The sequence below is a fragment of the Lissotriton helveticus genome, chromosome 12 (genome assembly GCF_964261635.1).
Source record: "Lissotriton helveticus chromosome 12, aLisHel1.1, whole genome shotgun sequence".
Lineage (NCBI taxonomy): Eukaryota > Metazoa > Chordata > Amphibia > Caudata > Salamandridae > Lissotriton > Lissotriton helveticus.
Window position 1 is genome coordinate 575,667,239 of NC_136073.1, and position 14,164 is coordinate 575,681,402.

At 43.9% G+C, this 14,164-nt stretch overlaps 1 protein-coding gene across 1 annotated transcript in view; it reads left to right on the forward strand.

Annotated features, from left to right (window-relative positions):
• SETD6 (SET domain containing 6, protein lysine methyltransferase) overlaps positions 1 to 14,164 on the forward strand; it is a 216,345-nt gene that overhangs the window by 173,468 nt on the left and 28,713 nt on the right. Inside the window, exon 8 of the mRNA XM_078671270.1 lies at positions 9,921 to 10,063. Coding sequence (XP_078527396.1) covers positions 9,921 to 10,063 — 143 coding nt within the window. The remainder of the gene's footprint in view (positions 1 to 9,920; positions 10,064 to 14,164) is intronic.

The following is a 14,164-nucleotide window of genomic DNA, read 5'->3' on the forward strand; positions in this document are numbered from 1 at the left end:
ACGTAGACCCCAAGGAAGAGGATCAGACTGGTGTGGCGAGATGAGCCCAAAAGGGAACTCTTAAAATGAATACAAGGCAGCAGGCCTAGGCTGTGCAGCTGAGTAGTGACTCGGTAAAGACTCAATGTCTTGTGGTGGCTTTGAACCCTTTTGCCCCACTTAGTGGATAATGGAGGAGGAGGAGGAGGAGGAGGAGGAGGGAGGCAGGAGCAGCACTCTGAGTCCAGCTCAGTGTCCAGACAGGTACAAGTGGTAGGCCATCATCCCATCCAGGTCGCATGCTTTAGAAAGGGGTGACCATCCGTGTCCCAGTGATCAAGAGAGCAATGGATAGGAGTATTCAAAGGAGGAAAAAGGTTGCTCACTCCCCTAATGCCAGTCAGGTTAGAAAAGCCCTCTGGGTGCCATCGGAGGAGGCAGACCAGGCCCATGTGTACAGCCTGCGCAAGGCCCGAGCCGGATCACCTCTCTGGGGAATGGCAGTCCAATAGGGGTCCAATAGGGGTGCAACAGGGGTTGGGAGGGGCAATTGACTGGATACCTTTTCCTCCAGTGGGACAGGCAGCTCCCCTCAGTCCCTGAAGGGGGCTGGCCGCTGCTTCAGCAACCCAGGTGCTCCTGGAAGATAGGGGGGAGAGACTAGTATGTGGCTCGGCACCCCTCAGCTGCAGCAGCATGGACCGTCAAGGCCAGGAAAAAAACAATTCAGTGGCAGTATGCAGGAAATCCTCTGGATGGGTGGAGCCCTGGCATCAGCGTAAGAGAACAAGCCTCCCAGGTGCCATTGGAAAGCCGCAACTCGACCAGTCAATTAGACCCAGATGGAATGGAGGCCCCAGGGACTGGACAGAGTGGAGGCGTTTAACTCTTCTTGTCCCTGACAGGAAATAACCACTGCCAGGGAGTACCCGGGTTCAGATCCGCTCCACAGAAGCGAGCATTGGGGGCTCGACCACCCAGGAGGAATCAGGATGCACAAGCAGAGTGACGGACCCGCCTCAAAGTGCAGGTGCCATGTTGCCGTGCAGGCCACACTGTCCAAGTTGAAGAATTTAGAGCCACATATATAAAGGTAATCATTTGCGATTAGAAGTTAGCAAATTTTCGCAGTTCACTATTTGAAAATCGCCAACACCAATGTACAAATGTGTTGTTGATACATTTTGGGATTCCTAGTGCATTGCAAATAAACCTACCTCATGAATATTAAGGAGCTAGCGGTTTGTCACCTATTGAGAATCTCCAAAATCACTGGGATGGTGGCCTGCTGGGGGTCTGCAGACCACTATGACTGATTGCTTTTAAATATTTTAGATTAAGCACATTTTTTTAAAATGCATACCATTTTAAGTAATTCTAGATGCATTAAAAATGTTTTACAATATTAAATGTTTTGTTTTCTTTTTTTAAGAGTAGACAGTTGTCTATGGGACCACTGCCTACTCTTAAAAAAAATATTTTCACAAAGACAAAGGGGTCTCTTGGGGACCTCTTCCCATTTGCAAATAGATACCGACTACTTGGAGTAAGTAGTAAAATGTGAGTGTTTTGCCACCAAATTTTAGTCGGAAAACATTCACACATACTATTGCGATTCGGTAGGAGGAAAGGATGCCCTAAACCCTCCCCTTCCTAATACCAAATCGCAAACCTAAATTGCAATTTGATATGAGGTTACAGTCACAATTAGGGCATTGTACATTTGAAAAAGCCTTTTTTGCATTTGCAAACGGCCAGATTTGTGACCACAAAAAGCCTTTGTACATGTGGTCCATAGATGATTACCTTTACCTGAAAAGTGTATGGAAACTTTGAGAGGCCTGCATACCAAAAATATGAATTCATTGTTCCTTACTGGACTGCAATAATAAACGCCTCTCTCCAACAGGGATCGATTCCGGACCCCTTTAAAGCTGGCCAAGTCCTCCTCATCTTAAAAAAAACAGCACTGGATCCATCCTCCCCCGAAACTTTCAGACCCATCGCCAATATCCCGCTACTAGCCAAAGTACTCGAGAAATGCGTACAGCTACAACTAAGTCAGCACGCCAGTAACTTCCACCTACTTGATGACTTCCAATCTGGGTTTAGAATGGGGCATAGCACTGAAACCACTATGCTCCACATCTCCACATTGTGGATGATGCCCTCCAAGCCCTAGGTCCAAGGCAAAACCTGCTTGCTAATCCTTTTAGACCTATCCTCCGCCTTCGACACGGTCAATCATGATAAACTTCCTGATCGCCTCAATCTCAGAATGGGTCTGATGGTGTGGTCCTTGATTGGTTCAGGTCCTTCCTCCATAATCGTTCACAAAGATTCCTCATTAACGGCAACCTATCCGCTCCATCTCCGGTTACGGTTGGAGTCCCCAAGGATCAACCCTGTCCCCCACCCTCTTTAATCTTTATTTAGAGCCGCTCACTGAAGTTCTTCGTACCGCCAACATTTCCTACCACATGTACGCGGACGATACCCAAATATACATCAATATCTCTTCATTGGAGGAGATCCTCTCCCTGAACGAGACCTTGGAAATGACTGTCCAGTGGCTATCGCTAACCAACTAAAACTCAACGTAAAGAAAACCGAATTTCTCCTAATTTCCCCTTCTAAAGCCAACCCTGAGATTCAGACGTGGATCAAGGCCATCACAGCCCTAAACTGCCCGCCGACCATCATGGACTCTGCTAAATCTTTGGGCTTAATCCTAGACTGTAATTTGAACATGCGGGATCACATCAACTCAATGGCTAAAGCAGCTAGATTCCACTTGAGCTATCTTTGGAAACTGAAACCATTCATGGAAGATGCTGACCTAAAAATGGCAGTGCAAGCACTAGTCATCTCCAGACTGGAATATGGGTGCTCCACCCTCACTGGTCTACCCAAGATCTCCCTTGCACCATTGAAAGCTTGCCTCAACGCCGCTGCCAGACTACCTACCGGCATCAGGAAATTCGACCACATCTCTCCACATTTGAAAGCACTGAACTGGCTCCCCATAGAGGCCAGAATTCAGCTGAAACTAGCATGCATCACTCATAAGGCTCTTTACTCAAACTCCCCTGCTTATCTGGCACAAAAACTAGTGATATCTGGAGGAAGCAGGAACTCCAGGTCCGCCAGAAACCTCTTACTCCAACCCGCCCACCACAAGAAAAAAAGAACATATAATAGGGCATTCACTGGGGCAGCCCCTAGAATCTGGAACTCCTTCCCACCCAACATCAGAAGAATCCCCTCTCGCACTTTTCAAGAAGGACGCCAAAACCTTCCTCATGGGTAAATTCCTCGTCTAATTGCCTGACATACCTGACCATAAGTCTGTTGCTCCTCAGACTAGTGCTTCTCCGTTAGACCTCCAACTCTTCTCGAAGAGAACATTCGGGTTCCTCTTTTTTTACTTTTACTGTTTACTATGTTATTCCTATTTTTATTTTTTTGGCCGACTTTAAATATGATTGCATTTGTACTGTGTATCACTAGCATTTCCATGTTCCCTACACCCCGGCACATCGCCATCCCCCTGTACAGTTCTGTATGTATCTCATTGCACCTTAACGTTGTTTGTACTCCTCTGTATATCCTGTAAAGCGCTCTGATACCCTCACGGGTCAAGTTCGCGCTCTATTAAACACTAAAAATAAATAAAATGAATGTGTTATTTAGCCAAGTGGAAGCATTTTGTTCAATGGTGCTATTCCAACCACCATTTGGTATACCTACCTGATTCTAAGATCATCCTTTTGTACTGAATGCTTCCAATGGATGCCAACCAGTCTACACCTTTGAGTCCAGGTGGCTCATCGATCAGCATATATGAGGGAATCGGCAAGCTAAATGACTTTTTACACTCTTGTTATTCATAGAACAGAAGGTATGAAACCAGTTTATTTTTGCTGATCATACCTCATCTCCATTTAAGAATTCAACGAGTTAGAAATAGGCTAATGTTAGCTCCTTTATAACCAAGGCATACAGCATCTTTAAAACATCTCTCCCTGAAAATGGCTTTTTAGTAGCCCTTATCTCTTTGTCGGGTTAGTGAAACTTTAGACAAACTGTATTTTCACATAAAACATGCAAAGGGGTTGATGCAAATGCAGCCAGACTTTGAACCCAACTAGATTACACCCACCTTTTCATTTCAATTGGGCAATCTAATTACTGTCTTTCTTCATAAATATGAATATAGCTTCATTAAAAAAACTTTGCATGTTCTGCCTATTAGAAGGGCAATGCTGTATATATGCTAAGACTAAGCCTCTCTCAAGAGTTCTTTGTTTTTAAAGGAACAATTCCTGGATTAGTTACATCGGCTATTCACTTTTGTTACTCCTTGGTAGGGCTGAGTCTTCACCCAAGACCCTTGGGCCCACCACCAGGATGAAGAGTCCTCACTGGCCTTCACCAGGAATATTTAATTTAACTGACTTAGCAGTGCGCCTACACCATCATCCTTATACGCTTTTACCAAACATTTATTGTCTAGGTAGTTTTGAACAAAGCAGCAATAGGTCAAAGGCAGTTAAAACCCTTTTGTGCAACAAATAGAGCTACACAAATCCTCTTGTTAAGGGGCATATTACAGTGCAGTCTACAGCACGTGAAACTGGAATAGTGGATCCACACTGCTAAACAAACAAGTTACTCAAGTTACTTTTGTCTAATCATAGTTTTGCAGCTTGAGACTATTCTAGATTAATGTGTCTCCCTCTTGACTCACTGGTGAAGAGTGGTGCCCAAGCAAATGTAGTCGTTAACTGTAATTAAACGTTTGTATAATACAAGTCAGTAGCACATCCTTGCAAATCCATGCCAGTGGGAAAATAAAAAAAGAATATGTTGGTCACCCAGTAGGCCACCATGGGCTTATGTTTACCTTCCTCATGAACGATTCAGATTCTTGTCCACGGTCTGTTTAAAAACATTTCAGGACCTAGCTTGTGGATCGTGGAATTATGAGAAGCAAACCCAGAGTAACCTTAAGGTGCAAAACTATACCTTTGCAATTGAGTAACTTGCTTTAAACATAGACTATGGAGGACAAGCTGTCTAGGATTACTCCCTCAATTAGAAATGAAAGGCTGATAAAAACTCCACAACCCTACTTGCCTCCATTGGGTTGCTTAGAAGTAAACACAACCATCTTGAACTACCTTCAGCATTGAAGAACATTACAAAAGACTGTTGGATTCTAGCCGTTATACAGAATGGGTACATGGTCAGATTTCAAAGTTGTCCTCACAGTATTCACTTTTTCAACTGTTTAGGAATGTATGAGCCATAGGCATGACTGGGCAAAGCTAATCCAAAAGTTGCTACAACTTAAAAAATGTCTTGATACAGTACTTCCTTCTCCGCAATCAGCCACACAGTGCAGGAGTATCCTGCTTGGGGAAGTTCATCCTGTTAGTTTGTCAATTCTGTGCATTATTTTACAAGCATGGTAAATGAAATAACGGATACTGTCACTATGTCTGTATTACCCTATTCTTTTTTGGTTATCCACATCAAACGGATCAAAATAAGGCTGGGAGACTTTTCAGTCTGACATATCCCATACTCTCCTCAGCCAGTGGTGTAGCCCATGGTTCTAGAGAAAGCAGTCTAAAAGGCTTTAGCTACGAAGCCATCTGTTATTAAGCTGCCTAATGGAGACATCTATACTCTGAACCTTTATTGTCAAAACTTATAATGCCAGGTAACAGAACCTTCAAAGATTCCATCAATGTGAAGCTCCCAGTTCATTCTGCTGTAGCACGAGCAGTTCTAACTGGGGAAGAAAGCACGTGTCCGTCTAGCTACCTCCTTCCTGTAAAAGGAAGTACAACTTTCCTAAAGAAATGATTATTTCAATCTTTTCCTGCTACTATGTGCAACATTAGGATGCCAACAAATTGACTTTGTCTTCCTTTTGAAAGGAGCAATACATTTTCTTGTCAGGCTCTTGGAAGAGATTGTCATTCCTCTCTTACTTTCAGATTTTTACATGAAAGCCTGAGCTCTTATTTACTCTGTGCATATCCCTAGGTATTCTGTGCTCCAAGCATAATTCTTACATGGAGATATACTCTGATCTCAATACTCCATTTTCTGTTGGCCGTGGAAATGGTATGGGTGGTATCTTTGTGAGCTCCGTTCATCTTTGTACATTTAAGCTAATCGCAGTCCCGATGACCAATTTATGACATTTAAATTGGCGCACTAATGGAGAGACGCCTCCTTCTCGAGATGGACACAGTTGAGGACTCTTTAGGGTGCCTAACAGGAGGGTGACACAAAGCTGATGGGGATGACAGAATCCACAGGTGGCATTTTGCCCTCTGCCTGATAGGATTATGTGTGCCGAAACCTCTAATCCAGTAGCAGGGGGAGGCGGTGGCAATGTGTGAGACAGTAGACTAGCAGCAAAATTGGCAGCCCACCCACCATACCGCTCTAGATTACAGGTTGGGCTGGTGCAGCCTTGCCGTTTTTTTTTTGCAGTGGAGGGCTTGTAGTGTTTGGTGACACAGCTGCTGTGAAGCCTGTATGCGAGGAAAAGACCATCCTCTGACGGGTCTTTTGGGAGCGGAAAAGTCCTTTACTAATGTGGGCAGTGCCGCGCATATGCCTTAACCACGCCTATGTGTGAATAAGTCAGTGCGCGATGTAGATGCCGGAATGGGCAGGCCCAGGGAGGATCGGGAGAGGACGTGGTGAGGTAAGTTGGGCTTTGGCCAGGTTTTGGGGGTGGGGGTGTTTTTTTTTAATGTTTGGGGTAGTTTTTAGGGCTCATGGGATTGGGTCGTTTTTAGGGCTCGGGGGTCAGGGTAGTTTGTAGGGCTTGAGGGGGGTTCTAAGTGCCCACCACTCCTCCTGGCCCGGTTAGGCGTGCCTAAACCAGTTACAGAAGAATACATTTATGTTGTGTTATCATTTTATTTTTCGGTCACTGACTTTGCTGAGTGAGGCGACACTCCTCCGCAATTACAGGGGAGCCTAACCCGCTTATCCCAGTTGCCCTCTCTACATTAGACATCAGAGCCTCCCAGATTCCCTGTTGTACATATTGCCCGAACAAGGGTCTTAGCCCAGGCAACAGAAGGAAAACCACTGTCATATAATGAAAGCAAATGCTTACAATGCTGGCAAATGTGTTCCAATTGGCGCAACCATCAGGGTGCATTGCCAATTTGGTGGTTCTACTGTCACGTTATGACCGGTTTCTTGGGAGGTGATTGAGGCAGTCCTACAGCACCTCCCTGATACACAAACAACACTTGGCACACCGCCGTGTGCAGTGTAAACACCAGTGTCCTGCTGCACAGATATGTATGGTTTTGTATTTCAGGCTTAAACCAGAGGTGCAGCAACACCACCTCAACATTCCATTTGCGGCGAACATCTTTTTGGACTCCAAGTTGATGAAATGCTAGAGAAAATGTAAAAAGATACTGAGATTGGGAACTCTATGGATGCCCTCCGGTCCACCACCACCCCAAGAGGCACATTTCGTAGACAACCATCTAAGGGCAAGAAAACGACACCCACTAGACATTCCCAAACCTACTTCTGCCAACTACAGGCATGAGTTTCATGACTCCTAGTCAGGTAGGGGGTACTTAAGGGAGTTACAGGGGCAACAAAGGCAGGGGCAAAGGTGGCTCAAGGACAGGAGCCTCCACTCCCAAATGCTGGCTTCCTCCCATCTTACAACACCTGCAGGGGATGCCTAAGCAGGGAAAAGACGTTTACTCAGTGTACTTCCTTATCTCAAAGGAGGACGGTACCTTCCAGCCCATCTTGGATCTTAGACAGCAGACTTGATAAATCCTGTCGGAGCACTTCCAAATTACAACCTTGCAGGACATCATCTGTTGCTCCAACATGGGGACTTCATGGCAGCATTATACCTTGAGTCTGCTTACTTCCTCTTAACCATCCACCCTTCCCATTATAAGTACCTTTAGTTTGTGGTAGGTGAACAGCTCTACCAATTCACAATACTTCCCTTTGTAGTCACCACAGCTCCATGGTTCTTTACCAAGACTCTGGCAGTGATTGCTGCTCATCTACGGAGAATGGGCATCCATGCCTTACCATATCTCTACGCCTAGTTGATCTAGAGCAGCAGACAGCAGTATCCAGCATACACTCAGTGCTAGCCATGCTTCACAGCTTAGGGGTCAAAGTAAAGTCCCACCTCCTACCTCAACAGATCCAATCGTTCCTAGCCTTATTCTTTAAAGCTAGAACTGGGAAAGCACACCCCAACCAGCAGAAGATAGTGGCATTGAACAGTTTTTGTTGTCTTTTTCAATCTTTTTGTTCATTAACTTTAAGAACTGTAATGAAGCTTTTGGGTATAATGGAATCTTGAGTAGCAATTGTCCTGCACGCCAGATTATACAAGTGCCCACTCCAACAGTACTTTGCGAGCCATGATTGCAGGAAGAGGGTCGGTGGGAAGATCTAGTATGGATAAAGCCCAGCACCCGACTCTTTCGGAGGTGGAACAGCAACAACCTGTTGCTAGGCAGGCCTTTCTTGGAAACACTTTCGTAGGTGATCTTTTCCACTGATGCATAGAACATTGGATGGGGCGCACATGACTGTCCAAGGCCCATGGTCTCATCTTCACCAAGGCAGGCACATCAACTACGTAGAGCTCATGGCTATTCACCTAGCCATCAAAGCCGCCTACTGGCTTGTCTGCGACAAGGTAGTCCATTCCTTCTTAGGATGGACAACATGCCAACCATGTGCCTCATAATAAACTAGTGGCACCTGCTCCCTACAGCTGTCTGCCCTAGCACAACAAATCTGGCAGTGACCGGGGCCTTGCGTGATCACACTGGACTATCATAACCTCATTAGAATGCACATCTCTTCGTTACTTGCAACCTGTGGTCACAGCCTGCCGCAGCAGCCATTTTGGGCTGCAGATCACACGCAGGCAGCAGCAGAATTGTGCACTGTCGGCGGACAAAGTCTCTCATATTGCAAGTGAGGTGAGATAGCAGGGCCACACACAGTGGCATGTGTCCAAAGGAATAATTCTTAGCAGGGGGCTCTTGGGGACATCGCCTGAGCCCACTGCATTCACAAGGATTGCATACTGCATACATTCTTCACTCTGCCATAGCAGATAGGTACAAGCCGTGAGCGGCCATAAGAGGCGAGTGACTGGTGGGCGCTTTGATGATTTCACCACCAGGCTGATGGGTCTTGGGTAGACCCCGTTGAAAATGACAGGCATCCTGGAAACCCAGGGAATTGTTTTAAAGGATTTTAGCACGAGGCTCATGGTTCCCAAACCTATGTGGCACATATGGACCAATGTCTAAGTGGGCAGCTTGTATGATATTTTGTTAGCAATTTAATTTTCCATTGTGAGTCTAAAGCTCTTTTAGATTCTTAAACAACTACCTACTCCTTATGTTTAGTTAATGGACTGGTTCATATCCTTGGTGAGGTCAAAGTGTCTTATCTCTCATTAAATTCTTGGTTGCTTTTCACTTTCATGATTGAAAAAGGGGGTGGGTGTAACTAGGGCTGCATGGAAAATTTGGAGGCCTATGTTAGTACTTCGATGGGTGACTTATCTTATCCATTTCACTGACAAGTCTGGATAATTTTCACCCTGTATGGCTGCATGGCTTCTAAAATTGAATAAATACATAGACATTTTTCATATAGGGTGCATAACCCATTTTTCTGTTCTTTGCCCTTTTGCCTACCCAGCTTTCTGTTAAATAACCTCTCTTGGCACTTCAATCCTGCATTATTGTACATGTAATATACATTTAGGTACAAACTAAGCACCAATCTATACATAGAATTTAGATGTCTAGAGACTACTAGAGTCAAGCTGTTTCACAATAAGTGCTGAATATTAACCTGTACCTGTCCTTTTCTGTCCTTCTTATCAGGTGCAAAAGGTCCTCTCGAGTTGGCGAGAATTGAGGAGATGTGGGACTTCCTAAGTCACATGGAGATGGTGGGTGAGGAAGGTGCCTTTGTCATTGGGACTGAGGAAGTGCTGACTGTGGAAGAGCTGTTTGTTACGTTGAAGGTGAGAAAAATTCATCACAAAATCTGTCGTCTTGTGATAAAAATGTGAGGCAGCCCTGTAACAAAGGTTATGCATCCTTGGTCCGTTCGCCAAAGACTGGACCACTGGACCTGTAATTCATTAGTATTTATTTGTCTGACTGTCTTTCAGGAGCAACCAGAACTGTTGTGTCAAAACACATTTTACATTGCAGCAGAGCCCTCAATTTAGAGGTTGGAGCTCTGCTTCTTTAAAAGGTTAAGTGTTGCTGTGTGATTCTTGATAATTTGATATTTCATAGATTCACATTCTTGAGTAATTCAGTTAGCTGGCATGAAATCCTTGGTAAAATGCCATACATTGACGTATCAAAACGCACATATTTAACACAGTAGTGTTTGTAGCCTATCTACCTCCGCAACTGGATCTGCAGGGCACTGTTAGCTGAGTATGCTAGAACAGGCTCTTATATGTACTACTGAACTTCATGGGTAAGGAGATCCCTGTCGAAATCCCTGCTAATTCGGTGCTTTCTATAGTAGTTTAAAGATTAAAACTGATACAGCTTCTGCAGCTTCATCCTCTCCTACTCTGCCACAGGAAAGAGACTGCCTATACGTTTCCTATTCCCCAAGTTTCCGTTCATCTAAGATGGTCCTTTGGGAAGCTAGAGAAAGAAAAGTTTGCATATCTCAAAATGTAAGAGTGCTGTTATCTTCAGCTTGGATGATGTACCTACTAAGAAATGACTTTTAATTTAAAACGGGTTACCTTAAAGGGTTTATCTATGACCTACGCTTGAAGTAAGTTTATTGGTTGAACTCTTACAATATTCTTCATGTGTGGTCTATCTGCCAATTTTTTTCTGCTCAGCTCCCAAAAGATAGAGTAGAGATTGGTGTTCGCCCTCCGAGAGTGCACTCGATGACGAACATTGTCCCTGCTGCTCCTAAAAAAGACCTCACAGACTTTCTTGGGTTATATGCATGGGATGTTGGATGACTAAGAGGTTTTCAGAGCCAAACTCTAAACTTGCACTATCTTTGCCTTTGGGTCAGGTATCCCCATGCCCTGTACCATAAAATTGGTTCATGCTTCAGCACAAGCAGAGATTCTGGTACCTATGCAGACCCAGAGTTCTTCTATCTTCAGTCATAAAAGATGAAGATGATGCTTCACAAACTTTTCATTGAGACACGTCAAAGTCTATAAAGAAGACATAACTATAGTAGAGATGAGCATAAATATCCTTTAAGTGTTAACTGTCCCACAGGATATGAGTGCAACAACTATGTAGTGTCAAAGCAACACCCACCCAAAGTATATTCAATTTCATCATACTTTATTCGACAATTAAGTCATAAAAGCATACATAAAACATACATAAGATCACAATATTTCAGTATAAAATTCCATTAAAAACCATTCAATAAATATCTAAGATTTGAATTAAACTACTTGTAGACAATTGTCGAATATCAATTATTTTTGAATGCATAAAAACTAAGTTCATAAAACCAAACCCATCATGTTTAACTGTACAGGGGGTATTGCACATAAATTACACAAATTGAGTAGGCCCACATATTTATACACAGTCTACAAATAATAATCAGAGCCCTTCTGCAACAAGGCGCATACGGATTACCCAAGCCCATTTCAGAAATTTAGCCATGGCAATAGCAATTGGAGGGCTGGGATCGCTACTTAAAATTCTTAAAGCCTCAGTTTACCTTCGTGTACCAATCACTCTGCAGATAGGCTTAACCCACATGGCCTGGGTGCAGAATATAAGGGGCAAAAAAAGAGAAGATGACTTATTGTTTCTCGTTCTTCACCACACTTAGGGCATTTGTCCCTACCGTTTTCCCCTGCCCAATTGGCTGTAAAAGACCTAACTGGAAGGGAGCCTACTCTAAATTGAAAATAGAGTTTACGGTCCTGATTTTTCTCTATGGCGTCCCAATACAATTCCAGTTTCGGTTGGGCCTTAAATTCCAGGAAACGGCCTGTTAGGTGTGAGGAAGAACCCCTTATACATACTTCTGCATTTATCATCTCCCAATAGCATACTTTCAAAAGTTTCTTGGAAGGGAATATAGCCTTTGTCGGATCGTCCCATAGCTCTCGCAGTCCCAACCTAGTTAGTAGGGACCGAATAGACTTCAGCCAGTGAATTTTTTGGGAGCCATCTTTTGTCATAATCGCCCGTAAGCCCTGTGCATAATGTTGGAGTTCCTCTGTGGTCCACAATCGGCGCCAATACAGCAAGGGCCGTAGAGCGGCAAGGTCCTGGACCGCTTTTTGCCCAAGATCCCACATTAGAGGTGTTAAAGGAGTACTTATAGGGACGCTAGTTGCTTTACGCAAAAATTCGTTTTCTGCTAGCGTCAGATTTTTCAAATTCTGGAACCCCCATAGCTCAGCACCGTACAATGTCGAGCTTAGCACCTTCATCCTATAAATTTCCAATAGTGGGCTAATGGCCTTTGTTGTTGATAAGCTAAACTTTTTCAGAAGAATACCAGCCTGCTGATGATGTTTTAGTACTGCGATATCTAATTGGTTGGTCCACCCCAGATCTCTCTGGAGTGTGACCCCCAGATAAGTGAAGGCATCAACCCGCTCTAGTGGGGCGCCATTCATATACATCACTCCTCTGAAAGGTTTAGCATGCCCAGATGATATACGGCCATTTAGGACCATAAACTTTGTTTTTGCCGTGTTGATTTCTAGGCCTCTCTTCAGGCAGAAAAGTTCAAAGCGCTTTAAAGCGCGCTGGAGCCCACTTGGTGTTTTTGACATGATCAAAGTATTTTCATTGATTCCTCTTTTTTGTGAAATAGCAACTTTCTGTCATTCTTGGGAAGCCTTGGTATTACTTTTTCTTCCCATGGCCCCTGAAGAAAGGTAATGTTTTCTTTGATTTCAAGGAATCTTACCAAGACGTCTAATCCATTGTAATTTTAGACCACCTATGAGAGAAAGGACCAGTATCAAAAAAGTCTCAGGCCATGTGGCTGCTCTTGCTCGAAGTTTGGAGAAGATATACAAAGTACAGGACACCTACTCTGTCTTCTTCACCAGTCAAAGTCAGGCTCCGTATTTAACAGACCTATGAAGACAGCCCAGAAACCCTAACTCCACCCAGGATGCCACTCCACATGTATGGAAATTCAAAGTCTTGACACATTCAGAATAAGAGCATTACTGCAGTAGCAGTGAAGACCTCAAAGTCCTGCATTTCTGGCCTGGGGTGTTACAACAGACAAATATGTCACACCATTGCATCACTTTTGGATCTGTTCTCAGAGGACAAGAAAGCAGAAGTAAAGAACAGCTTGCATGATGGAGCAGTGGCTCATTGGAAAGACAGTGGACATCATCTCATCCCTCTCCTAACAGCTAGCCAAATCCTCATACTATTGGGATGGTCATGGTGCACAACATTAAGAACGCTTATATACAGTATAGGCACACATTCTAGACATGCCCCTTCAAGCGCTTTATTCATCAGGCAAATTGTTGAGCTCTGTATTTTGTAATGACCGCATGGAAAATATCAGATTCCTTGATTTTTGAAAGACGGGAGAAATGTCGTACTTTGCGCAAAGCTCAAGAGGATAAACTCCCTCAGTGTCTATATGTCCTGACACTATCAGTCATATGAACACTATTGGCTGCATTCCGACCAATAGGGATTAACCTACAACAGACGCCTGCAAATAAATTAATCATAATGGACCACTGATATATATATACAGGGGTCAGGTCCATCAATCAAGAGACCATAACTAGTGAATTAACACCTTCTTTTTAATAGACTTTTAGAGAGCGGTATTTCACCAAATCTTACAGTTGAAGCTGAGTAATGGATACAGTCCTTTTCACCCATTTATCACAATCTTAACATAGATCTTTATCAGCCATACAAAGCAGCATCTCAAGATCCTCAAGAACAACGCTGTCATTAGACTCCTAGAAAAGGCAATAGAGAGCGTTCAGAAAAGATAAACAAAAACAAAAAAGGGGGGTTTTGCTCCAGATTTTGTGGTGAGGTAGATATCTGTCTACATCAGTTTTGAAATGTACCGTCTGGATCTATGCATAATGCTGCATGCT